This window comes from Leptodactylus fuscus, chromosome 7 (genome assembly GCF_031893055.1).
Source record: "Leptodactylus fuscus isolate aLepFus1 chromosome 7, aLepFus1.hap2, whole genome shotgun sequence".
NCBI classification, from domain to species: Eukaryota; Metazoa; Chordata; class Amphibia; order Anura; family Leptodactylidae; genus Leptodactylus; species Leptodactylus fuscus.
Genome location: NC_134271.1, coordinates 127,158,042 through 127,185,602, shown reverse-complemented (window position 1 = coordinate 127,185,602; position 27,561 = coordinate 127,158,042). Strand labels below are relative to the sequence as shown.

Below are 27,561 nucleotides of genomic sequence, written 5' to 3'. Positions count from 1 at the left end.
TTATCCCAGGTCCACATGTATTGCTGCAGTTCTGCACAAAAAAAATACAATCTCCTATGGTCAGGTTTCACCCCTATAAACTAATAGAATTGACAGAAAACTGGCATAAATACACTGATAAATATCGCCCATTAAGTAATTGACTGCTTCATTAAAAAGACTGGCTGCCTGCAGCCACCACTAGGTGGAGCTCAGTACATAGGATTTTATACAACTGTGATAGAAGTTAATAGTGAGCTCAACCCAGCGGCGGCTGCCTGAAAACTCCTTCATTCTGTCGAGAAGCCGAATACATTTTGGGCCAGGCCCTTTTTCTAGCATAGGCCCTAAAGCAACTGCGTGGTGTGCCTACTAGAGATGAGCGAGTACTGTTTGGATCAGCCGATCCGAACAGCACGCTCCATAGAAATGAATGGATGCACCTGGTACTTCCGCTTTGACGCTGACCGGCCGCTTAACCCCCCCCCCCTCCCCCTCCCCCTTTAATGATAAACTGTTAGCAAGTGTGATAAGCCCAATGAGATATATATCCTCTGATAGGTGCTGAGCACATATAGGCTCCCTGCCTCAGGGAAACCACCTACTCAGCTAGTATACTCTATATAGCTTTTCTTAAGGTTATTCCTAAGTGTGATCGGGAAAAAAATGTGATCTTTAAGATAGGATCCCTTTAAGTAGAGCAGTAGTATGGCAAGGGGGAAGTCTGTGGGGTGAGACCCCTTTGGCTATGCCTCGCTGTGTGCCATAATATCATGACATTTTATGTGGATAGACATTTATAATGTGTTTTATTTTGTTTAACCCTTTCCTAGAGTACGGCTGCTGTTTTCAAGCTTGGCAGCTCTTGTAAAGTTTGAGCTGACAATACATTTTTCGGACACCTACCCGACTGCCCCGCTAGGGTGTACGGTGAATAACTATATTGGAAATATTGGGTAAGTATGGAAGAAACCATAGCATTTGTGTGATCTATGCATGGAGGAGGATTTCTGTTGAGCTGGGCTGACGTGGGCGCGTGTACCATGTAGTGAGGGATTTGGTTTCGCGCACTTTTATCCTAACCTGTTTCGTTTTGCATTTCAGCATCGGCAGAGTCACCGAGATTATGTCCAATGTCCCCGTCGGGCTGTGGTATCTGAAGAGAACAGTGAAGTCTCTATACACAAATCTCTTGGTTTAAAAAAGTCCAGTTTTTAATAATCCGAGTCTATGTAACATGTTATACGTTTACAGGGGAAGGGGTTTTATTTTATTGGAATCCTATACGAATTACTTGGGGCAGTTATAGTTTCATCTTGTTCTTATAACCTTCCTGATACCCTAACCTTCATATATGATAAGAATCTACTTCTAGGTTTAGTGTTGATTTAATGGCAGTCTGTCACCAGAACTCGGCCTATAAAGCCAACCCCGCGGATAGATAGGTTAGGGTCACCCGAATCGCAGGATGAATTTGTCAATATGCAAGAGACCCTGCGGGACTGTGTTCTGCTGACAGATCCCCTTTAAGAGTTATAGAGCGTTATTGTAAATATATCAATCTTATTTATAAGAGAACACATAGTGGCAAAATTTGATGTCTGACACAATAGAATTACAGAATTGGAAGAGGTTTCTCTATATCAATCACATCTCCACACTTGGGGGGGGGGGGGGGGGTTTGATCACAGTGAACCTAACTGATAAGAACCTGAGGTCCCGGGTCCCCAGTGTGAATAGAGCAGTAGTTCAGTCAATTTACAGATTCTGTGCAAAATGTAATCCCCTTTGGCACTGCCCAGACAATTCTTTTCTGACACCACATTCTAAGTAAATTTTTCTTCAAATTGATGCCGATTTACGTAGATTTCAGGTTTTAAGTAAGTCTATGCAGACCAGCAATGGAGGGGGCTCCATCTGCATCTGTCAGTTAATGTCCATTGTTCTCATCCTGTGACAGATGAGCGATGGACAGCAAAAAAAATAATAATAAAAAATTGCATTAATTTTATCCATTTTTAGTTTTATAAACCTTGATCTCTATGTGAACAGATCTGTATGTGCTTTTTTGTAAACGTCAGCTAAACGGATGTCACGTTTGATTTACAAGAGCGCTGCCCAAGTTATAATGCAACTTAGTAACTACTAGTGACCTGAAGGTAATCTTATTGTCAGAACGTCCTCTGTGGCAGATTTCTGTGTGTTTCGTCCGCTGTGTACAGATGTAAATATTATTTATGTGCCGTGATCTGTCTGTCGGTTTCCAGAGGTTTTATTATTTGTGTCATTTATGGTCTTTTGTCCCGTTTCTTTATAAATAAATGTGTGTACAATCTGCGTAATGTGTTGCATTGTAGAGGTCAGATGGAAAATACAAAAGACAGACATTATTTTATTTTAGTGTTGTTATTAAGGACCTACATATATATTTGGCCTCTGGCTGGTATATGCCGGAATAGCTCTGAAAAAGCAGGATGGAGTAACATAGTAGACGCTGCAAACCCAAATAAGGGTTCATTCACATCCGCTTTTGTATTCCGCCTGGGGAGAGTCCCGTCTCCCCGAACAGAATACAAACACAATTGCAAGCGCTGTGCAGTAAAAGCACACGGACCCCATAGACTATAATGGGGTGCATGTGCTTGCCGCGCTCTACCCACACAAATCATGCGGACAGGAAAGTAAGTGGTGAAGTACTTTCCTGTCTGCACGGTCCCTGCGGTGATCTGGCGGTAAGTATAATTATTATAACTAATTTTATAGTCTATGGGTTCTGTGCACTTTTACAGCACAGCGCTTTGCACTTGCGTTTGGTATACCCATGCGGACTCCCCCAGACGAAATCCAAACGCTAATGTGAACAGGGCATCAGGCTTCTTGCATGGAAATTAGTATTCTCAGGACTCTCCTTACTGCAGTAAGGATATAGTAAGACTGCATCTCCCAAATGTGTGGTGCTCTCTCGCACAGTGAACTTTCCTTCAGTGTAGTCACACCAGTACTTTACCTCCTCGTGTCCCCTTCGCTTCTCAGCCTCATGGCTAAGATCACGTGTAGGATTTTGACGGTTCTGTGCTTGGTCTTGGCTGTGGGGTACCCTGGGTACACCGCCTCTCAGCCCTCTGACATCGGTGTGGTTTATTGCCATATCTTAACCTAGGTAAAAAATATGCAAATCTATTCTCCAGGATGTAATTAGGAGAACAGTGCACTCTGTATGCCGCCCTGTAGAGGGCAGAATCCTTAACATGCATGACTCAGTTAAAAAGTCTATCATGATGCGGATTTAATTGCCAAATTAGTATTTCTATTCCAAAAGGAACAGATTCCCAGCTATGGACAGCGCTGTTTCGGCCTTTTGAGCCTCTTCAGCATAGCGCAGGGATACTGATTTCCATAGCTCCGTACTGCCTATGTAGGCACACACTCTCCCTGATGTGTATGATTATCCCCTCACCCTTATCTTAACCTAGTCGATGCCACTGGCTGGTTGAACTAGCCCCAAGGCACTAGTGCTGCAGTGGGATCTGCAGATTGGATTGTGCAATTATGGCGCTAAAGAAGAAGCAGTTTTACCTGCGGTTCTTTTGAAGGATGCGGTGTTGGAGAATTGGGACAAAGCCTACGTTCTTTGGATTATCCAGGACTTATTGAAGACTGATCCTGAAAGTATTCTTTGTATGTAAGAAAATGGTAGTAGGAAGTCTTTTGGCGTAACTTTTAAAAATGAAGCCTTGTGATCAGGTGTCTTCTTGGAGTGGTACGACAGGAGGGTGTCTGGAGTCAGGGATAAGGTTACCTGTTGACAAGGAAGATTTTTATGAAAAATATAAAGTATCTGAACTTGTTAGGGAAAAGACAAGAGGTTTTAAAATTACAAATGATCTTGGAGATTTGTTTGCAGTGGCTGTGAAAAAATAGTTGTTAGTGGAAGATAATCAATGGTTTGCAAAGGCTTTTCAAATTTTTAGGGAATTTTTTTCTTGAAAAATTTGAAACGTTGATTTATAAAAAACTGTTTAAAGCTAAGGCCCCACTGAGTGGAAAAACAGCGCTAAAGGGCTGTGGGAAGAACCGCGGCGTGAACGCATTGCGATCCTGCAGTGCTCTGAACAGAAAGTTCACAGAGTTTTCCTCCGCAGATTTTCTGTTACAATTATATCTATGGGAAAGCCGCGGACATTTCCGTAGATATAATTGACATGCTGCAATTTTCAAAGCCGCAACAGTTTTGGAAATCGAAGCGTGTCCGCGCTGTGATTTTTACCGCAAAGTGGGCATGGGATTCGCATGAATCCCATCCACTTTGCAAGTACTGTAAAAAGCTGTGATTTTTTTACCGCGGCGTTTCCAGCCAGTGGGGCCCCGGCCTAAGGCTGAGGCTCCACGGTGCGGAAACGCAGCTTCTTTTGTTACGTTTTTTTCAGTCAAACCCAGGACTGGATTGAGCAGAAGGAAGAAGTATAAGAACTTCCTGGTGTTGGCTGAAAAAAACACAACAAAATCTGCAACAAAAGAAGCTGCGTTTCCGCACCGTGGGGGCTCAGCCTAAAAAGAGTTGATAAAAATAGAGTAATGGGTTTTTGAGGTATTTAAAAAATATTAGTAATATTTTGGGTTTGCCACCCAGGACCCACTACTATACCTTGGATCTGGTCTCTTTAGAGTGTAAACCAATGTTACTCACCTCTCCTGGGCCAAGGACCACTCAGGCCCAGTCACAGAAATGTGGGGTGAGCCAACGTCATGTAGTCTGTGAATATGGATTAAAGCAAAATTCTAATTTTATGGGAGTTTTGTGCACTTTTCCGAATAATTTACACTGTTTTATCTCCATATTGTAAAAACACTTGTGGAGAGATTTATCAAAGTGATAATGGAGAGGTCGGCCAGTGGGGTCGCTGCTTTCCATGGGGTGTTACCATTGATGGTCACTATAAGGAGTTGTTCACATGGTGGAATATGAAGAGGAATTCTTCATTTTCTTCTGCCATTGTCCTGCCCTAGTTCCCAGAGTCAGATTTCACCTTTTCCATGGTGGGTAAGGCCCATATGAAGTGGTCCTGATTTGTGGGAGCTTCTCTTTTCAGCATCCTGCTGCTATCTCTGCTTCACCTTGAAAAAAATGTAATAATCTGCCCCCAAAATGGCATCAAAATCCAACATGTGAACACCCCACTTTGCACTAATTATAAGTAATCTCGTTCATCTTTTGCAGATTTTCTTATATTGATAGTGTGGTAAAGTTTAGCTTACCCCCAGTAGATCCATGTGTATGTGGGGTGGGGGGAGTGTAAATGGGATGAGACCCCTCCTCATGGTGGAGCTGTACGCCCTGCAGTGCTGCTTGTCCTGCTAATACTTGTCACGTCCCCAACTGGGGTCACATTTTGTTCTTCTTTTATGCTAAAACCCAGTAACCATTTCCTAAGTCTCCCTGTAAATGATCAGACCCTCCCCAGTTTATGTCTATGGGAAGGAAAACGCGTGAGCTTTGGGATAAGGGGATGGAAAGATTCAAAAAACAAACAGGTGCTGTTAATAGAGGATTGTTCCGAAATGTGTTGCAGCCATGTGACACTCCTTATCTGGGTGGGGCCTATGTGCCGCCCCCCTGCTCTGATTTGCATATTTTCCCAGGATGCATCTGGTACATTGTTACACTTCTTACTATTTCTATATCTCTTTCTGTATTTGCTGTGCGGTTCAGTAACAGATGAGATCCGTTGTATATGGGGTGAGGGGAATGTCACATACACAACAGCCCCGGCCCCCCTGTCCTCTCCCTGTGTGTGCTGAGCGGAGCACAGACCCCGTGTAGTGTCGCCCCCCCCCCCACTATCTGTATACTCTGGTTTCTCTTCAAACCGAATAAATCTTTCGCCTTTTACTAAAGATTTCCGTGGAGAGGAACAATTATGAGTTTCTGATAATTTTTTGATGCCTGGCGCTCGCTGGGCTCCCTCTACTGGTCAATGAGAGATGAATAATAAGAGAAAGTGTCTGATTATGTCGTGCCATGTCAGAAGACTCTGCTGAGGTTGTGATTAGGGATGAGCGGATTGAAGCGGATACAATGCGAATCAAATAATTGCTGAAAATCGTATCTGGATTTTCTCAGGCCTGGTTCACATCTGCGCTCAGTATTACATTCAGGGAGTCCGCTTGTGAATACTGAACGCATTAAAAAGCGGTTAGCTAACAAACCACACGGACCCCATGAGCTATAATGGGGTCCTTGTGTTTTCCACACGGTGTCCGCATAAATCATGATGCTTTTTTCTCTCCGCAAATACACGGACCCCATTATAATGTAAGTGGTATACGCTTCCATAGGTATACGCTGTAATACATGTGCAGACACATAGACTGACAGTCTCCATTCAAGGCAGAATCAACCAGGAATGTGAAGAGACAGCAATGGGGAAGACCCCAGGTTGCCGAATAGGAGCAGCGGCACCCCCTAAAACCTTGTGAGGGGGGTGGTGATTGGGACTCCAATATATAATAAAAACCCCTGAGATGCTGTGGTCATGTTTGACCACGGCATCTCAGGGGTTAACTCCCACGATCGGAGCTCAACACCGACCAGGTGTATTAGAAGACAGGGTCAGCCATTACATACGCCTGACTCCTGTAAAGCTGGTTGCGCACACTGTTTCTTCCGCAGCGGCGTACTACTAGGGTGGATGTCGGGAAGGGATTAACACGATTCGCCGCAAATTAATTCAAATCAAATCATTACGGAAAATTCAGTGCGTCACCCAAATCGCATTTTTAAAAAGTTGGCTCGTCTCTAATGATGCGGTGGCTCAAATGCTTGTTTTGCATTTGCTAAAGTTTTGGATTCTTATAACGGTAATTAAACATGACAGAAACTATCATATCGCTATGACTGTGCCAACCCAAAGTATATAAGTAAGCCTAGGTTCACGCCTGCGCCCGCTCTGCTGGGGGAGTTTGTTCCCCTCTCCGCTTGAAAAATGTGGAGAGAAATACCCTGCAAACCTTTCCTCTCTGCATTTTTCATCCTTTTTGGGTGGAAACCGGGCAGACCCCATTATAGTCTATGGGATCCGTGGGTAACCACTTTTTTAAGCGGATTAGGTTTTTGTTGCAGGAAAATAGAAAAAAGGTGAATTATCAAATCAGAACTACACAGACCCAGTCCCTGGTAGCTGTAATGGGTTGTATTGTTGTCGCTGTGAGTTAGTGCGGTACAGCCGGCGGGTGTCACTGTGTGTTACTGCTGGTGCCTGTGGTACTATTGTACATATCTATTTAACACTGTCACTTACTTGGGGGATCCCAAGCGTATTTGCCAAATAGAAACCCAAACATTTTTACCATTTATGAACGCCATAAAAATGAAACCCATAAGAACATGACACAATTGCAAATTTTCTCAAATTCTTCCCCATTCTGATTTTTCCCAGCTCACCAGATGATATGGAATAATAAATGGTGCCATTACCAAAAGTAAGTCCATACAAGAGTCATTCTTGACCTCTAACCTTTGTTCTGCCTCCTGCTCTGATTTGCATATTTTCCCAGGATGCATCTGGTACATTGTTACACTTCTTACTATTTCTATATCTCTTTCTGTATTTGCTGTGCGGTTCAGTAACAGATGAGATCCATTGTATATGGGGTGAGGGGAATGTCACATACACAACAGCCCCGGCCCCCCTGTCCTCTCCCTGTGTGTGCTGAGCGGAGCACAGACCCCGTGTAGTGTCGCCCCCCACTATCTGTATACTCTGGTTTCTCTTCAGACCGAATAAATCTTTCGCCTTTTACTAAAGATTTCCGTGGAGAGGAACAATTATGAGTTTCTGATAATTTTTTGATGCCTGGCGCTCGCTGGGCTTCCCCTACTGGTCAATGATAGATATAACCACGTGTAGATTAGTTGCCCCATGTTGTCTGTCAGATATATTTTCTTTATTGGTCAGAATATATCAAAATAGGTCAGAATATAACAAAATGGATTGTTTTGCATTTGCTAATCCAAAGATTATGGATTTTTATAATTTCATGTTGGTATTGCTATTACTGTGCTAACCCAAAGTATAGAAGGAACTTGTCATTAATACCGCCATAAAAACAAAACCCATAAGAAAATGACAATTGCAGTTTTATGTACCGTAATTCCACCTCATTCTGATTTTTTTTCCAGTTTACCAGAATATGAGATGGAATAATATTATATTATAGTTTATGGGGTCCGCAGCTTTCCTGAGGCTTTTTTTTATGTGGATAGGTTTCAGTTCGGGGGTTCACAAGTGGACTCGCTGAATAGAAAACCGGACGCAAATGTGAATGTAAGAGAATTTCCTGCATGGAAACCCGATGGGAACATAAGACCATGCAGTTTACCATGATTATTCTATCATTGACCAGTAGAGGGAGCCCAGCGAGTGCCAGGCATCAAAAAATTATCAGAAACTCATAATTGTTCCTCTCCACGGAAATCTTTAGTAAAAGGCGAAAGATTTATTCGGTCTGAAGAGAAACCAGAGTATACAGATAGTGGGGGGCGACACTACACGGGGTCTGTGCTCCGCTCAGCACACACAGGGAGAGGACGGGGGGCCGGGGCTGTTGTGTATGTGACATTCCCCTCACCCCATATACAATGGATCTCATCTGTTACTGAGCCGCACAGCAAATACAGAAAGAGATATAGAAATAGTAAGAAGTGTAACAATGTACCAGATGCATCCTGGGAAAATATGCAAATCAGAGGAGGAGGCGGCACATAGGCCCCACCCAGATAAGGAGTGTCACATGGCTGCAGCACAATCCGGAACAATCCTCTATTAACAGCACCTGTTTGGTTTTTTGCATCTTTCCATCCCCTTATCCCAAAGCTCACGCGTTTTACTTCCCATGGACATAAACTGGGGAGGGTCTGGTCATTTACAGGGAGACTTAGGAAATGGTTATCAAGCTTTAATAGAAAAAAAAACAAACTAAAAACAATGTGACAAGTATTAGCAGGGCGTACAGCTCCACCATGAGGAGGGGTCTCATCACGGGTACACTCCCCCACCCCACATACACATGTATCTACTGGGGGTAGACACAACTTTACCACACTATCAATATAGGAAAATCTGCAAACCATGAATGAGATTATGTATAAGTGCCTAGTGGCGCAGTTAGGGGAGTGTTCACATGTAGGAATTGGAGATGACTTTTGGGGCAGATTCTGCCTCACATTTTTTTCATCAGGATGCTGAAGTAATAAGCGTCCAGCTGTGGTGTCCACAACTCAAGATCCCTTCAAGACATTCATCTGAGCCCAATCACCAGCAAAAAGGTAAAAACAGGCTCTGAGAACCAGTGCAGGAAAATGGCGAACAGAAAATGAAGAATTCCTCCTCATATTCCACTATGTGAATGACCCATTATAACAGTAATGGTGAACCCAGAGAGGGTGTGCAGTCACCCGGATCGCTCACTAACAGGGAATCTGGTACAGGATTCCCTGTTAGTGAGCGATCACTGTTTTCAGCCGGTTGCGCAAATGCACATCCATCTGAAAGTTGTCAGTGTACGCTGCGCCTACACAGTGTGACCATTGCACCGGCGGGGGTGTGATGATTTAAGTCATCAGTGCCCGCAGTGAACAGGAGAGAGGATGCCCGGCGCCTCTTCTGGTAAGTATATTTGTATGTGTACTGTGTGAGGAGGGGGGCTTATGTGGAACATTTAATACTGTGTGAGGAGGAGGGCTATTGTGGAGTATACTGGTATAATTGTTTGTGGGGGCCACCGCGGGCCAGATTGTACTGTGTGTGGGAGTCACCGCGGGGCAGATTGTACTGTGTTTGGGGGCCACTGCGGGCCAGATTGTACTGTGTGGGGGCCACTGCGGGGCAGATTGTACTGTGTGTGGGGGCCACTGCGGTGCAGATTGTATTGTGTGTGGGGGCCACTGCGGGACAGATTGTATTGTGTGTGGGGGCCACTGCGGGGCAGATTGTACTGTGTTTGGGGGCCACTGCGGGCCAGATTGTACTGTGTGGGGGCCACTGCGGGGCAGATTGTACTGTGTGTGGGGGCCACTGCGGGGCAGATTGTACTGTGTGTGGGGGCCACTGCGGTGCAGATTGTATTGTGTGTGGGGGCCACTGCGGGGCAGATTGTACTGTGTGTGGGGGCCACTGCGGGGCAGATTGTATTGTGTGTGGGGGCCACTGCGGGCCAGATTGTACTGTGTGTGGGGGCCACTGCGGGGCAGATTGTACTGTGTGTGGGGGCCACTGCGGGCCAGATTGTACTGTGTGTGGGGGCCACTGCGGGCCAGATTGTACTGTCTGGGGTCCCCTTCACTATTTATATCACACAGTATCTGTTTTATAGCACACATGATATTAGTCCAGGCTGTAATTACATTGTACGGTCTCTATAAAACAGATCCTGTGCGATGTAAATAGTGAACATTAATTGTTCAAAACTACCAAAAGCAGAGACCCCTACCATTCAGTACAAGCTGTGTAAAGCCCCAGTCACACGACTGTAATTTGTGGGTCTGCAATCCAGAGTCTTAAGGTTACATTTCCGTGTTGGCACTCCGCGATAATTTATTGGGTTTCGGGTTGCAGTTTGGGCACTTGGTCTCAAAAAGGTTCTCCATCACTGCCTTATAGTGACCATCAGATCTCACCATTATAGAGGATTGTTCCTGGTTGTTACAGCAGCCATGTGACATCGCTGAACTGAAAAGTTTGTGATCCCCCCCCCCCGCTCTGATTTGCATATTTACCCAGAATGCATCTGGTGTGACTTCAGATTTGTCATTAAAAAAAAAAAAAAAAAAAAAAATCTATTTTTGCATTTGTTGTAAGTTCAGTAACAGATCCGATCCCTTCTATAACCAGTGAGGGGAATGTCACATACACAACAGCCCCCGTCCTCTCCCTGTGTGTGCTGAGCGGAGCACAGACCCCGTGTAGTGTCGCCCCCCACTATCTGTATACTCTGGTTTCTCTTCAGACCGAATAAATCTTTCGCCTTTTACTAAAGATTTCCGTGGAGAGGAACAATTATGAGTTTCTGATAATTTTTTGATGCCTGGCGCTCGCTGGGCTTTCTCTATTGGTCAATGATAGAACAACCATGCCATCAGGTTTCCATGCAGGAAATTTTCTTACATTCACATTTGCATCTGGTTTTCTATTCAGCGAGTCCCGAACTGAAACCTATCCACGTAAAAAAACCTCAAGAAAGCTGCGGACCCCACTATAATATTATTCCATCTGATATTCTGCTAAACTGGAACACAATCAGAATGAGGTGGAATTACATAAAACTGCAATTTTCTTATGGGTTTTGTTTTTATGGCGGTAATAATGACAAGTTCCTTCTATACCGTACTTTGGTTTGGCACCATAATAGCAATACCAACATGATATAGAGTTTCTGTCATGTTTAAATACATTTACAAAAACCCAAAATTTTTGGATTAGCAAATGCAAAGCAAATCCATTTAGATACATTGTGACTAGAGATGAGCGAACAGTGTTCTATCGAACTCATGTTTGATCGGATATTAGGCTGTTCGGCATGTTCGAATCGAATCGAACACCGCGTGGTAAAGTGCGCCATTACTCGATTCCCCTCCCACCTTCCCTGGCGCCTTTTTTGCTCCAATAACAGCGCAGGGTAGGTGGGACAGGAACTACGACACCGGTGACGTTGAAAAAAGTAGGCAAAACCCATTGGCTGCCGAAAACATGTGACCTCTAATTTAAAAGAACAGCGCCGCCCAGGTTCGCGTCATTCTGAGCTTGCAATTCACCGGGGACGGAGGTTTCCGTCCAGTTAGCTAGGGCTTAGATTCTGGGTAGGCAGGGACAGGCTAGGATAGGAAGGAGAAGACAACCAACAGCTCTTGTAAGAGCTAAATTCCAGGGAGAAGCTTGTCAGTGTAACGTGGCACTGACGGGCTCAATCGCCGCAACCCAGCTTTCCCAGGATCCTGAATGGAATACACTGTCAGTGTATTCCCGTATACCCGATATATACCCCCGATACCCGTTCCAACGGTGTGCCCCCCACCTTCACCCCAGAAATACCCTGCAAGTCCCCTAGCAATAGAATTGGGGCTATATACACCCACTATTTTTGCTACTGCCATATAGTGCCAGTGTCTGACTGGGAATTCAAAGAATATATTGGGGTTACGTGCACCCACAATTTTTACTACTGGTATACAGTGCCATTGTCTGACTGGGAATTCAAAGAATATATTGGGGTTATAAATACCCTCATTTCTTGCTACTGCCATATAGTGCCAGTTTCTGACTGGGAATTCAAAGAATATATTGGGGTTATAAATACCCTCATTTCTTGCTACTGCCATATAGTGCCATTGTCTGACTGGGAATTCAAAGAATATATTTGGGGTTACAAATACCCTCATTTCTTGCTACTGCCATATAGTGCCATTGTCTGACTGGGAATTCAAAGAATATATTTGGGGTTACGTGCACCCACAATTTTTACTACTGGTATACAGTGCCATTGTCTGACTGGGAATTCAAAGAATATATTGGGGTTATAAATACCCTCATTTCTTGCTACTGCCATATAGTGCCAGTTTCTGACTGGGAATTCAAAGAATATATTGGGGTTACGTGCACCCACAATTTTTACTACTGGTATACAGTGCCATTGTCTGACTGGGAATTCAAAGAATATATTGGGGTTATAAATACCCTCATTTCTTGCTACTGGTATATAGTGCCATTGTCTGACTGGGAATTCAAAGAATATATTGGGGTTACGTGCACCCACAATTTTTGCTACTGGTATATAGTGCCAATTTCTAACTGGGAATTCAAAATGCGCAAGGCTCCCGGAAAGGGACGTGGACGAGGCCGTGGGCGAGGTCGGAGGAATGGTTCTGGGGAGCAAGGTAGCAGTGAAGCCACAGGGCGTCCCGTGCCTACTCCTGTGGGGCAGCAAGCATTGCGCCACTCCACAGTGCCAGGGTTGCTTGCCACATTAACTAAACTGCAGGGTACAAACCTTAGTAGGCCCGAGAACCAGGAACAGGTCTTGCAATGGCTGTCAGAGAACGCTTACAGCACATTGTCCAGCAGCCAGTCAGACTCTGCCTCCTCTCCTCCTATTACCCAACAGTCTTGTCCTCCTTCCTCCCAAAATTCCGAAGCTTTACAGAACAATAACCCAAACTGTCCCTGCTCCCCAGAGCTGTTCTCCGCTCCTTTCATTGTCCCTCAACCTGCCTCTCCACGTCACGATTCCACGAACCTAACAGAGGAGCATCTGTGTCCAGATGCTCAAACACTAGAGTCTCCTCCATCTCCGTTCGATTTGGTGGTGGATGACCAGCAACCCACCCTCATCGACGATGATGTGACGCATTTGCCGTCAGGGCATCCAGTTGACCAGCGCATTGTGCGGGAGGAGGAGATGAGACAGGAGTTGGAAGAGGAAGTGGTGGATGATGAGGACACTGACCCGACCTGGACAGGGGGGATGTCAAGCGGGGAAAGTAGTGTGGATGTTGAGGCAAGTGCAGCACCAAAAAGGGTAGCTAGAGGCAGAGGCAGAGGTCAGCAGCTTAGGCGAAGCCAGGCCACACCCGGAATCTCCCAAGATGTTCAAGTTCGTACCCAGCCCCGAAAAACTCCCACCTCGAGGGCACGTTTCTCGAAGGTGTGGAGTTTTTTCAAGGAATGCGCCGAGGACAGATATAGTGTTGTCTGCACAATTTGCCTCTCGAAATTGATTAGGGGCTCTGAGAAGAGCAACCTGTCCACCACTTCAATGCGCCGTCATTTGGAATCCAAGCACTGGAATCAGTGGCAGGCAGCAACGGCAGGACAAAGGCCGCCTGCCGTTCACGCCACTGCCACTGCCTCTGCCACTGCCTCTGCCTCTGCCACTGCCACTGCTGACTGTGCTGGCGATGCACTCCAGAGGACGAGCCAGGACACCACTTCATCTGCCTCCGCCACTTTGTTGACTTCTCCCTCATCCTCCCCTGTTCCTGTCTTATCTCCTTCTCCTGCACCATCAAAGGCACCATCAGGCGCTTCTTTACAACAACCCACCATCTCTCAGACATTGGAGCGGCGGCAGAAATACACTGCTAACCACCCACACGCGCAAGCCTTGAACGCCAACATCGCTAAACTGCTGGCCCAGGAGATGTTGGCGTTCCGGCTTGTTGAAACTCCCGCCTTCCTGGACCTGATGGCAACTGCGGCACCTCGCTATGCCGTCCCTACTTCTCCCGGTGTGCCGTCCCCGCCTTGCACCAGCACGTGTCACTCAACATCAGGCGGGCCCTTAGTTCCGCGCTTTGCACAAAGGTCCACTTGACCACCGACGCGTGGACAAGTGCATGCGGACAGGGACGCTACATTTCACTGACGGCACACTGGGTGAATGTAGTTGAGGCTGGGACTGCTTCCCAAACTGGCCCGGTGTACCTCGTCTCCCCGCCTAACATTCCTGGCAGGGACACGAGAAGAACACCCCCCTCCTCCTCCTCCTCTACCGCCTCCTCCTCCGCCACCGCCTCCTCCTCCGCCACCGCCTCCTCCTCCGCTGTTAGATTGACCCCAGCTACGAGTTGGAAACGTTGCAGCACTGGCGTTGGTAGACGTCAGCAGGCTGTGCTGAAGCTGATCAGCTTGGGGGACAGACAGCACACTGCCTCCGAGGTGAGGGATGCCCTCCTCGATGAGACGGCAATATGGTTTGAGCCGCTGCACCTGGGCCCAGGCATGGTCGTTTGTGATAACGGCCGGAACCTGGTAGCAGCTCTGGAGCTTGCCGGACTCCAACATGTTCCATGCCTAGCCCACGTCTTCAACCTAGTGGTGCAACGTTTCCTAAAGAGCTACCCCAATGTTCCAGAGCTACTGGTGAAAGTGCGGCGCATGTGCGCCCACTTTCGCAAGTCGACAGTAGCCGCTGCTAGCTTAAAATCTCTCCAGCAACGCCTGCATGTGCCACAACACCGGCTTTTGTGCGACGTCCCCACACGCTGGAACTCAACGTTTCAGATGTTGAATAGAGTGGTTGAGCAGCAGAGACCTTTGATGGAATACCAGCTACAAAACCCTAGGGTGCCACAAAGTCAGCTGCCTCAGTTTCACATCCATGAGTGGCCATGGATGAGAGACCTTTGTGACATCCTACGGGTCTTTGAGGAGTCCACAAGGAGGGTGAGCTCTGAGGATGCGATGGTGAGCCTTACAATCCCGCTCTTGTGTGTTCTGAGAGAATCCCTGATTGACATCAGGGATAACTCAGATCACACAGAGGAGTCAGGGATAGCATCCGATCCGTCACAGCTGGAGAGTAGGTCCACACATCTGTCCGCTTCACTGCGTTTAATGGAGGAGGAGGAGGAGGAAGAGGAAGAAGAGTTGTCCGATGATGTGATGGTGATACAGGAGGCTTCAGGCGCAACTTCGAATCGTCCCATTGTTGCAGCGCGGATGGGTAGACATGGAGGATGAGGAGGAAATGGAGATTGAACTTTCCGGTGGGGCCAGAGGAGTCATGCCAACTAACACTGTGGCAGACATGGCTGAGTTCATGTTGGGGTGCTTTACAACCGACAAGCGTATTGTCAAAATCATGGAGGACAACCAGTACTGGATCTTTGCTATCCTTGACCCCCGGTATAAAAACAACATCTCGTCTTTTATTCCGGTAGAGGGGAGGGCCAATCGCATCAATGCTTGCCACAGGCAATTGGTGCAGAATATGATGGAGATGTTTCCAGCATGTGACGTTGGCGGCAGGGAGGGCAGTTCCTCCAGTAGGCGACCAAGTTCTCACCGGTCCACACAAACGAGGGGCACACTGTCTAAGGTCTGGGACACCTTGATGGCACCCCCTCGCCAAAGTGCCGCCACAGAGGGTCCTAGTGTCACCAGGCGTGAGAAGTATAGGCGCATGTTGCGGGAATACCTTTCCGACCACAGCCCTGTCCTCTCCGACCCCTCTGCGCCCTACACGTATTGGGTGTCGAAGTTGGACCTGTGGCTTGAACTTGCCCTATATGCCTTGGAGGTGCTGTCCTGTCCTGCCGCCAGCGTCCTATCTGAGAGGGTGTTCAGTGCAGCCGGTGGCATCATCACTGACAAGCGCACCCGTCTGTCAGCTGAGAGTGCCGACCGGCTCACTTTGATAAAAATGAACCACCACTGGATAGAGCCTTCATTTTTGTGCCCACCTGTGTAAAGCACCAACATGAAACTCCATGTCTGTACTCAACCTCTCCAATTCCTCCGCATCCTCATACTCATCCACCATAAGCGTTGCACAATTCTGCTAATACTAGGCTCCCTCCAACATGATTTCCCCCAACTCTGCTGGTTAGAGGCTCCCTCCACCCTGCTTTCCCACAACTCTGCTGGTTAGAGGCTCCCTCCACCATGAATTGGTCCAAACTGGGGTTTTTAGAGGCTCCCTCCACCATGAATTGGTCCAAACTGGGGTTTTTAGAGGCTCCCTCCACCATGAATTTGCCCAAACTGGGCTGTTTAGAGGCTCCCTCCACCATGAATTGGTCCAAATTGGGGTTTTTAGAGGCTCCCTCCACCATGAATTGGTCCAAACTGGGGTTTTTAGAGGCTCCCTCCACCATGAATTGGTCCAAACTGGGCTGGTTAGAGGCTCCCTCCACCATGAATTGGTCCAAACTGGGTTTTTTAGAGGCTCCCTCCACCATGAATTGGTCCAAACTGGGGTTTTTAGAGGCTCCCTCCACCATGAATTTGCCCAAACTGGGCTGTTTAGAGGCTCCCTCCACCATGAATTGGTCCAAATTGGGGTTTTTAGAGGCTCCCTCCACCATGAATTTGCCCAAACTGGGCTGGTTAGAGGCTCCCTCCACCATGAATTGGTCCAAACTGGGCTGGTTAGAGGCTCCCTCCACCATGAATTGGTCCAAACTGGGCTGGTTAGAGGCTCCCTCCACCATGAATTGGTCCAAACTGGGTTTTTTAGAGGCTCCCTCCACCATGAATTGGTCCAAACTGGGGTTTTTAGAGGCTCCCTCCACCATGAATTGGTCCAAACTGGGGTTTTTAGAGGCTCCCTCCACCATGAATTGGTCCAAACTGGGCTGGTTAGAGGCTCCCTCCACCATGAATTGGTCCAAACTGGGGTTTTTAGAGGCTCCCTCCACCATGAATTTGCCCAAACTGGGCTTTTTAGAGGCTCCCTCCACCATGAATTGGTCCAAACTGGGGTTTTTAGAGGCTCCCTCCACCATGAATTGGTCCAAACTGGGTTTTTTAGAGGCTCCCTCCACCATGAATTGGTCCAAACTGGGGGTTTTAGAGGCTCCCTCCATCATGAATTTGCCCAAACTGGGCTGTTTAGAGGCTCCCTCCACCATGAATTGGTCCAAATTGGGGTTTTTAGAGGCTCCCTCCACCATGAATTTGCCCAAACTGGGCTGGTTAGAGGCTCCCTCCACCATGAATTGGTCCAAACTGGGCTGGTTAGAGGCTCCCTCTACCATGAATTGGTCCAAATTGGGGTTTTTAGAGGCTCCCTCCACCATGAATTGGTCCAAACTGGGCTGTTTAGAGGCTCCCTCCACCATGAATTGGTCCAAACTGGGGTTTTTAGAGGCTCCCTCCACCATGAATTGGTCCAAACTGGGCTGGTTAGAGGCTCCCTCCACCATGAATTGGTCCAAACTGGGTTTTTTAGAGGCTCCCTCCACCATGAATTGGTCCAAACTGGGGTTTTTAGAGGCTCCCTCCACCATGAATTGGTCCAAACTGGGGTTTTTAGAGGCTCCCTCCACCATGAATTGGTCCAAACTGGGGTTTTTAGAGGCTCCCTCCACCATGAATTTGCCCAAACTGGGCTGTTTAGAGGCTCCCTCCACCATGAATTGGTCCAAATTGGGGTTTTTAGAGGCTCCCTCCACCATGAATTGGTCCAAACTGGGGTTTTTAGAGGCTCCCTCCACCATGAATTTGCCCAAACTGGGCTGTTTAGAGGCTCCCTCCACCATGAATTGGTCCAAACTGGGCTGTTTAGAGGCTCCCTCCACCATGAATTGGTCCAAACTGGGGTTTTTAGAGGCTCCCTCCACCATGAATTGGTCCAAACTGGGTTTTTTAGAGGCTCCCTCCACCATGAATTGGTCCAAACTGGGGTTTTTAGAGGCTCCCTCCACCATGAATTGGTCCAAACTGGGATTTTTAGAGGCTCCCTCCACCATGAATTGGTCCAAACTGGGGTTTTTAGAGGCTCCCTCCACCATGAATTTGCCCAAACTGGGCTGTTTAGAGGCTCCCTCCACCATGAATTGGTCCAAATTGGGGTTTTTAGAGGCTCCCTCCACCATGAATTTGCCCAAACTGGGCTGTTTAGAGGCTCCCTCCACCATGAATTGGTCCAAACTGGGCTGGTTAGAGGCTCCCTCCACCATGAATTGGTCCAAACTGGGGTTTTTAGAGGCTCCCTCCACCATGAATTTGCCCAAACTGGGCTGTTTAGAGGCTCCCTCCACCATGAATTGGTCCAAACTGGGCTGGTTAGAGGCTCCCTCCACCATGAATTGGTCCAAATTGGGGTTTTTAGAGGCTCCCTCCACCATGAATTGGTCCAAACTGGGGTTTTTAGAGGCTCCCTCCACCATGAATTTGCCCAAACTGGGCTGGTTAGAGGCTCCCTCCACCATGAATTTGCCCAAACTGGGCTGTTTAGAGGCTCCCTCCACCATGAATTGGTCCAAACTGGGCTGGTTAGAGGCTCCCTCCACCATGAATTGGTCCAAACTGGGTTTTTTAGAGGCTCCCTCCACCATGAATTGGTCCAAACTGGGCTGGTTAGAGGCTCCCTCCACCATGAATTGGTCCAAACTGGGCTGGTTAGAGGCTCCCTCCACCATGAATTGGTCCAAACTGGGTTTTTTAGAGGCTCCCTCCACCATGAATTGGTCCAAACTGGGGTTTTTAGAGGCTCCCTCCACCATGAATTGGTCCAAACTGGGGTTTTTAGAGGCTCCCTCCACCATGAATTGGTCCAAACTGGGCTGGTTAGAGGCTCCCTCCACCATGAATTGGTCCAAACTGGGGTTTTTAGAGGCTCCCTCCACCATGAATTTGCCCAAACTGGGCTTTTTAGAGGCTCCCTCCACCATGAATTGGTCCAAACTGGGGTTTTTAGAGGCTCCCTCCACCATGAATTGGTCCAAACTGGGTTTTTTAGAGGCTCCCTCCACCATGAATTGGTCCAAACTGGGGGTTTTAGAGGCTCCCTCCATCATGAATTTGCCCAAACTGGGCTGTTTAGAGGCTCCCTCCACCATGAATTGGTCCAAATTGGGGTTTTTAGAGGCTCCCTCCACCATGAATTTGCCCAAACTGGGCTGGTTAGAGGCTCCCTCCACCATGAATTGGTCCAAACTGGGCTGGTTAGAGGCTCCCTCTACCATGAATTGGTCCAAATTGGGGTTTTTAGAGGCTCCCTCCACCATGAATTGGTCCAAACTGGGCTGTTTAGAGGCTCCCTCCACCATGAATTGGTCCAAACTGGGGTTTTTAGAGGCTCCCTCCACCATGAATTGGTCCAAACTGGGCTGGTTAGAGGCTCCCTCCACCATGAATTGGTCCAAACTGGGTTTTTTAGAGGCTCCCTCCACCATGAATTGGTCCAAACTGGGGTTTTTAGAGGCTCCCTCCACCATGAATTGGTCCAAACTGGGGTTTTTAGAGGCTCCCTCCACCATGAATTGGTCCAAACTGGGGTTTTTAGAGGCTCCCTCCACCATGAATTTGCCCAAACTGGGCTGTTTAGAGGCTCCCTCCACCATGAATTGGTCCAAATTGGGGTTTTTAGAGGCTCCCTCCACCATGAATTGGTCCAAACTGGGGTTTTTAGAGGCTCCCTCCACCATGAATTTGCCCAAACTGGGCTGTTTAGAGGCTCCCTCCACCATGAATTGGTCCAAACTGGGCTGTTTAGAGGCTCCCTCCACCATGAATTGGTCCAAACTGGGGTTTTTAGAGGCTCCCTCCACCATGAATTGGTCCAAACTGGGTTTTTTAGAGGCTCCCTCCACCATGAATTGGTCCAAACTGGGGTTTTTAGAGGCTCCCTCCACCATGAATTGGTCCAAACTGGGATTTTTAGAGGCTCCCTCCACCATGAATTGGTCCAAACTGGGGTTTTTAGAGGCTCCCTCCACCATGAATTTGCCCAAACTGGGCTGTTTAGAGGCTCCCTCCACCATGAATTGGTCCAAATTGGGGTTTTTAGAGGCTCCCTCCACCATGAATTTGCCCAAACTGGGCTGTTTAGAGGCTCCCTCCACCATGAATTGGTCCAAACTGGGCTGGTTAGAGGCTCCCTCCACCATGAATTGGTCCAAACTGGGGTTTTTAGAGGCTCCCTCCACCATGAATTTGCCCAAACTGGGCTGTTTAGAGGCTCCCTCCACCATGAATTGGTCCAAACTGGGCTGGTTAGAGGCTCCCTCCACCATGAATTGGTCCAAATTGGGGTTTTTAGAGGCTCCCTCCACCATGAATTGGTCCAAACTGGGGTTTTTAGAGGCTCCCTCCACCATGAATTTGCCCAAACTGGGCTGGTTAGAGGCTCCCTCCACCATGAATTTGCCCAAACTGGGCTGTTTAGAGGCTCCCTCCACCATGAATTGGTCCAAACTGGGCTGGTTAGAGGCTCCCTCCACCATGAATTGGTCCAAACTGGGTTTTTTAGAGGCTCCCTCCACCATGAATTGGTCCAAACTGGGCTGTTTAGAGGCTCCCTCCACCATGAATTGGTCCAAACTGGGGTGTTTAGAGGCTCCCTCCACCATGAATTTGCCCAAACTCTGCTGGTTAGAGGCTCAATCCACCCTGATTTTCAAAACAAATGTTGGTGCCAACCTCAACTTACTACAAGGGCCAAATTCACTGCTGGTGACAAGCTCTCCTCACTGCAAGTGCCAAATACACATGTTTCAAGGTGTTTTCCTACTGTCAGAGAGGTGGTATTGAGTGTGTAAAGTGTGTAGTTGTTAGGCTGTGATGTTGGGGTAATAGAGGGTCTTTGGTGTGTTAGATGCCCCCAGACATGCTTCCCCTGCTGTCCCAGTGTCATTCCAGAGGTGTTGGCATCATTTCCTGGGGTGTCATAGTGGACTTGGTGACCCTCCAGACACGGATTTGGGTTTCCCCCTTAACGAGTATCTGTTCCCCATAGACTATAATGGGGTTCGAAACCCGTTCGAACACACGAACAGTGAGCGGCTGTTCGATTCGAATTTCGAACCTCGAACATTTTAGTGTTCGCTCATCTCTAATTGTGACCAATAAAGAAAGTATATGACAGCATGGGGTATCTAATCTACACGTGGTTATATCTATCATTGACCAGTAGGGGGAGCCCAGCGAGCGCCAGGCATCAAAAAATTATCAGAAACTCATAATTGTTCCTCTCCACGGAAATCTTTAGTAAAAGGCGAAAGATTTATTCGGTCTGAAGAGAAACCAGAGTATACAGATAGTGGGGGGGGGGGGGGCGACACTACACGGGGTCTGTGCTCCGCTCAGCACACACAGGGAGAGGACGGGGGGGGGGCCGGAGCTGTTGTGTATGTGACATTTCCCTCACCCCATATACAGTATATGGGATCTGATCTGTTACTGAGCCGCACAGCAAATACAGAGATATATAAAAAGTGACAAATCTGAAGTCACACCAGGTGCATTCTGGGTAAGTATGCAAATCAAAGCAGGAGGCGGAACAAAGGTTGCAGATCCAGAACGTGACATGGCTGCAACACACAACAATACTCTATTAACTCCTTGAAAACTGACTTAGAAAAGCAGCCATGCTCCTTCTAATGCTAATGCACATGATCAAGGAAGTTTAGGAGAAGGGGGTGGAGTTTAGGCTGCACACTTTTTGTCTATATAGTGAAGGCGGCCATTTTGTTGGAAGGAATCCCTAAAGTAAGTGATAGTATGAAACAGATATGTACAGTAGTACCACAGGTCCCAGCAGTAATGTGCACACAGTGACACCCGCCGGCTGTACCGCACTAACTCACAGCGACAACAATACAACCCATTACAGCTACCCAGGGACCGTACCCAACTTTCCTACAGTGAATAGCAAATCTGTGTAGTTATGATTTGATAATTCACCTCTTTTCTATTTCCCTGCAACAAAAACCTAATCCGCTTAAAAAAGCGGTTACCCACGGATCCCATAGACTATAATGAGGTCTGCCCGGTTTCCACCCAAAAAGGATGAAAAATGCAGAGAGGAAAGTCCGGCTTGCAGGGTATTTTAGTACCTTTCAGGAGCTTAGAGAAGATGAGTAACAACCAATGGATAAGTATTCTGATTACTAGACCTCACTATTATAGTTGATAAATCTCCTTGATCCAGAGCTGGCCACATTTGCCTTTCAGATATCTGGGAAAGCTGGGTAACATAGCGCATCTCAAAAGAATACTAGACACAACATTTACCTACATAAATCTCCCTCCTAGCACTATAATCATACTACAGCATTCCAGGAGTTCTCTTTCAGGATTCTGGGAAAGCTGGGTAACATATCAGGTAATAATATTATAGGGATTGCTGAGTTCCAAATACACCAAGTAAACCCTCCCCCTTCCTTAATGTGACTGGTGTATATTTCAGGGTCCTGGGAAAGGTGAGTAACATACCAAGGACTGCTGTAATACAAACTGCTGCACAAGTAAAATCTACCTGTAATATAAAACTGGAGACGGAAATCGGCAGGCAGTTTTCAAACCCATTCAATTGCAAAGTGTCTGCCCGTGAGCGTCTTCTGGTCTCTGCGGCAAAACCGTTTTTGTTTTGTTTTTTAACCAGACACAAAGTCAGATATGCAGGACTTTGTGTCCGATTTTTAAAAAAACGGTTTCGAACATAATACGCTCAGGGGCAGACACTGAATGCCGGGTTTCCGTCTTCTGCCGACAGAAAACGGAAACCTGCAAAATGGAGATCGGGCGCTGGAGTGAACCCGCCATATTTAGTTTGTGTCCGTCTTCCATAGACCTTAATGTAAAAAAAAAAAAAAAAAAAAAAAGAGTGGTTGCTGTCCGACTGAAATTTTTTTTTTTTTTTTTTTTAAAGTATGGACACAAAAGTCCTGCCTGCATGTCTGACTTTGATATCTATCTAAGGGAGCGTTCAAACTACCGTCGTTGTCCGACAGGTAGTGTCCGCTCAAAATCTCGCACAGACATTAGGAGCGGACACCAGCTGTGTCCGTGACATTTTTCATTCATCTAAATGGCGATTGGGTGCGTAGGAATGACGACTAGAGATAAGCGAACAGTAAAATGTTCGAAGTTCGATATTTGGTTCGAGTAGCCCCTCAATATTCGACTACTCGAATCGAATATCGAACCCTATTATAGTCTATGGGGGGGAAATGCTCATTTCAGGGGTAGGCAACGTTCGATCAAATTATACTTACCAAGTCCACGAGTGAGGGTCGGGTTGGATCCTCCAAGAAGTCTTCTCCTTGCAGCTTCCCCGCGGCATCTTCCGGCTCTGAATTCACTCTGCCAGGCATCGGGCCTGGGCAGAGCCGACTGCGCATGTCCGCACTACAAGCGAACATGTGCAGTCGGCTCTGCCCAGGCCCGATGCCTGGCAGAGTGAATGAAGAGCCCGGAAGACGCTGCGGGGAAGCTGCACAGAGAAGACTTCTAAAGGTAGGAGAAGAACCAGCGTTGATTGGCTGACTGTATAGCATTCGGCCAATCAATGCTGGTTCTGCATCGAACTTTTACATTCGAATAGTGAGTGGTACTCGATCGAGTACTTCGAATACCGTAGTATTTGATCGAATACCTACTCGATCGAGTACTACTCGCTCATCTCTAATGACGACATGTAGGTTTTTTTCTGTCTGCTTGAAAAGTCAGACATCTTTAGGAACGGACACTTAAGGACAGGCACGGAGTGTAAAACAACGCACCCAATCACCATTTAAATGAAGTGTGCGCTCCTAATGTCCGTGACAGATTTTGAACGGACACTACCTGTCGGACAATGACGGTAGTGTGAACGCCCCCCTAACATATAGGATACCCAGCGGAGAGGCTGAAACCACTCACTCGAGTATATCCCGGCTCACTTGAGTAGTCACCTGTCTCAGAACTCATCTCTCATTGACAAGTAGAGGGAGCCCAGCGAGCGCCAGGCATCAAAAAATTATCAGAAACTCATAATTGTTCCTCTCCACGGAAATCTTTAGTAAAAGGCGAAAGATTTATTCGGTCTGAAGAGAAACCAGAGTATACAGATAGTGGGGGGCGACACTACACGGGGTCTGTGCTCCGCTCAGCACACACAGGGAGAGGACGGGGGCCGGGGCTGTTGTGTATGTGACATTCCCCTCACCCCATATACAGTATATGGGATCTGATCTGTTACTGAACCGCACAGCAAATACAGAAAGAGATATATAAAAAGTGACAAATCTGAAGTCACACCAGATGCATTCTGGGTAAGTATGCAAATCAGAGCAGGAGGCGGAACAAAGGTTGCAGATCCGCAACGTCACATGGCTGCAACACACAACAATACTCTATTAACTCCTTGAAAAATGACTTAGAAAAGCAGCCATGCCCCCCCCCCCTCCCTCCAATGCTAATGCACATGAACCAGGAAGTTTAAGAGGAGAGGGCGGAGTTTAGGACTGCACACATTCTGTCTATATAGTGAGGGCAGATATTTTGTTGGAAAGAATTCCTCAAGTAACTGACGGTATGTCCCAACCGTTCCGGATTCTGCTGGACATTCCCGGATTCAGGGTCATGTCCTGCAGTTCCGGTCGGTGGAATGTATATCCCGGTTTCAACTCATCTGTGTCGAAGCTCCTGCTTCAAGGCTGAGCTCTACCTCTTTGCACTATAATCATACCATAGTATTCCAGGATTTCTCTTTCAGGATTCTGGGGAAGCTGGATAACATATCAGGTAATGCAGTAATAGGGATTACTGAATACTAAGATCCCCCTGCTTGCTCCCAAATCATACCAAAGCTTGCTTGCTTTACATTTCAGGATTCTTGGAAAGCTGGACAGCATGTAGAGCTGTGATAGAGAATACTGGATACAACATTTATCTAAATAACTCCAACTCCTTGCAACTTATGACCAGCCGCAATAGTAATGTATAGAATCTCCCAGAAAATAGTGAAAAAAAAAGAAGCTTTAAAAAATATAATAAAAAAATAAAATAAATAAAAGTTGTAAATCTCTCCTTTCCCTAGAATACATAGAAAAGTAGGAAATGACTGTGACACACATACACATTAGGTATCCCTGTGTCTGACAGTGCCCAGTCTACTGAATATAGGGGATCTGCAGTGCTCCTGTTCCATCAGGAAGGGGTTAATAGGAGCACTGCAGATCCCCTATAGTCAGCCAGACTGAATTCCAAGTGGGAGAAAAAAAAAATCCCAGTCCTGAAGCTCAGGGAAGGGGCAGACAGACAACCAAAACACCCCCTCCCCTTCCCCTTCCCCAGCAACTACTTCACCCAAAAACCATTTTCATTTTTGAAATTTTCCAGTAGCTGCTGCATTTCCCCCCCTCGGCTTATACTCGAGTCAATAAGTTTTCCCAGTTTTTTGTTGTAAAATTAGTGGTGGTGGTGGGGGGGGGGGGGGGGTCGGCTTATATTCGCATCGGCTTATACTCGAGTATATGTGGCAATTTGTATCAGTTCTAACATGATTCTCTGTGACACTAATTGACGTTTTAGCTCACTTCCCCATGGTATGTGTCTATATTTATTTGGCTATTAGAGATGAGCGAACACTGTTCAGATCAACCGAGCCGAACAGCACGCTCCCATAGAAATGAATGAAAGCACCTGGCACGCAGACTTTGCCGGCGGCCGGCCGCTTAACCCCTCGCGTGCCGGCAGCTTCCATTCATTTCTATGGGAGAGTGCTGTGAGCGTGCTGTTCGGAACGGCTGTTCCGAACAGTGTTTGCTCATCTCTATTGGCTATATATTCCTGGGTCCCTCCACCCTTTGGAGTTGTGATTTGGTGTTTTATGGATATTATTTCCTTGTTTCCCATCATTTTCTTTATGTATTTTAATATAATGTCAATAAAATATAGAATTTTATATGAAATTTCTAATTAATGGGCAGATCTCTGCAGCACAGAACAGGCTTTCTAGTGGTATAAACCCCCATGTGCCTGAGGACGATATTAAAGGGATTCTACCACTAAAACACTTTTTTTTCTAGTTACCACGTCGGAATAGCCTTTAAAAAGGCTATTCGTCTCTTACCTGTGGAAGTGCTCTCCGCCGCGCCGTTCGTTCAAAATACCGGTTTGTACCGGTATGCTAATTAGCTCTCTCGCAGCGATGGGGGCGTCCCCATTGCAGCTCTAAAACCTACCGCAGCGCCGCCTCTCTGGTCTTCGGTGTCCTCCCCTTGCCTCTTCAGCGTCTGTCGGACGCCTGCGCAGTATGCGCTCTGTTTGGCGAAGATTGCCGAACGTACTGCGCATGCACGAAAGTGCGGTGCCCGCACTATGGCTGGGACCGCAGTTTCGCGCATGCGCAGTACGTTCGGCAATCTTCGCCGAACAGAGCGTACTGCGCAGGCGTCCGACAGACGCTGAAGAGGCAAGGGGAGGATACCCAAGACCATAGAGGCGGCGCTACGGTAGGTTTTCGAGCTGCAATGGGGACGCCCCCATCGCTGCGAGAGAACTCATTAGCATACCGGTACAAACCGGTATTTTGAACGAACGGCGCGGCGGAGAGCACTTCCACAGGTAAGAGACGAATAGCCTTTTTAAAGGCTATTCCGACGTGGTAACTAGAAAAAAAAAGTGTTTTAGTGGTAGAATCCCTTTAAAAAAAAAAAAAGTTAGCCACAGACCCCATAGACTGGAATAGAGTCGGCCTGTAAAATGCAGAGAACTGTCCTGCTCGTACAACTTTCCGCATTTTTTGAGCAGAATAGGGACCGAGAGTCCCAAGCAGAGATCAGGCACAAATGCCGCCACATAACCTTAGATCTCATCTATCATTAACCAATAGAGAAAGCCCAGCGAGAGCCAGGCATCAAAAAATTATCAGAAACTCATAATTGTTCCTCTCCACGGAAATCTTTAGTAAAAGGCGAAAGATTTATTCGGTCTGAAGAGAAACCAGAGTATACAGATAGTGGGGGGCGACACTACACGGGGTCTGTGCTCCGCTCAGCACACACAGGGAGAGGACGGGGGGCCGGGGCTGTTGTGTATGTGACATTCCCCTCACCCCATATACAATGGATCTCATCTGTTACTGAACCGCACAGCAAATACAGAAAGAGATATAGAAATAGTAAGAAGTGTAACAATGTACCAGATGCATTCTGGGAAAATATGCAAATCAGAGCAGGAGGTGGCACATAGGCCCCACCCAGATAAGGAATGTCACATGGCTGCAGCACAATCCGGAACAATCCTCTATTAACCCCTTAAGGACGCAGGAGCCGTTTTACGTTTTCTCATCTCGTCATTCCAAAGCCGACATTATTGT

General features: G+C 47.1%; 1 protein-coding gene and 7 non-coding genes across 8 annotated transcripts in view; 4 read left to right on the top strand and 4 right to left on the bottom strand.

Annotated features, from left to right (window-relative positions):
• Positions 1–1,180, top strand: part of KNL1 (kinetochore scaffold 1) — a 32,765-nt gene extending 31,585 nt beyond the window's left edge. Inside the window, exons 27-28 of the mRNA XM_075283033.1 lie at positions 813–935; positions 1,084–1,180. Coding sequence (XP_075139134.1) covers positions 813–935; positions 1,084–1,180 — 220 coding nt within the window. The remainder of the gene's footprint in view (positions 1–812; positions 936–1,083) is intronic.
• Positions 1,181–5,825: 4,645 nt separating this feature from the next.
• Positions 5,826–5,940, top strand: LOC142214730 (U5 spliceosomal RNA). Its single transcript, XR_012717295.1, has one exon. It is a non-coding gene; the product is annotated as a U5 spliceosomal RNA (small nuclear RNA).
• A 1,794-nt stretch (positions 5,941–7,734) lies between these two features.
• On the top strand, positions 7,735–7,849 carry LOC142214734 (U5 spliceosomal RNA). Its single transcript, XR_012717299.1, has one exon. It is a non-coding gene; the product is annotated as a U5 spliceosomal RNA (small nuclear RNA).
• A 540-nt stretch (positions 7,850–8,389) lies between these two features.
• Positions 8,390–8,504, bottom strand: LOC142214729 (U5 spliceosomal RNA). The gene has a single exon (XR_012717294.1). It is a non-coding gene; the product is annotated as a U5 spliceosomal RNA (small nuclear RNA).
• Positions 8,505–10,963: 2,459 nt separating this feature from the next.
• On the top strand, positions 10,964–11,078 carry LOC142214733 (U5 spliceosomal RNA). The gene has a single exon (XR_012717298.1). It is a non-coding gene; the product is annotated as a U5 spliceosomal RNA (small nuclear RNA).
• A 10,316-nt stretch (positions 11,079–21,394) lies between these two features.
• On the bottom strand, positions 21,395–21,509 carry LOC142214732 (U5 spliceosomal RNA). Its single transcript, XR_012717297.1, has one exon. It is a non-coding gene; the product is annotated as a U5 spliceosomal RNA (small nuclear RNA).
• Positions 21,510–24,188: 2,679 nt separating this feature from the next.
• Positions 24,189–24,303, bottom strand: LOC142214731 (U5 spliceosomal RNA). The gene has a single exon (XR_012717296.1). It is a non-coding gene; the product is annotated as a U5 spliceosomal RNA (small nuclear RNA).
• Positions 24,304–27,079: 2,776 nt separating this feature from the next.
• Positions 27,080–27,194, bottom strand: LOC142214728 (U5 spliceosomal RNA). Its single transcript, XR_012717293.1, has one exon. It is a non-coding gene; the product is annotated as a U5 spliceosomal RNA (small nuclear RNA).
• Positions 27,195–27,561: the final 367 nt, after the last annotated feature.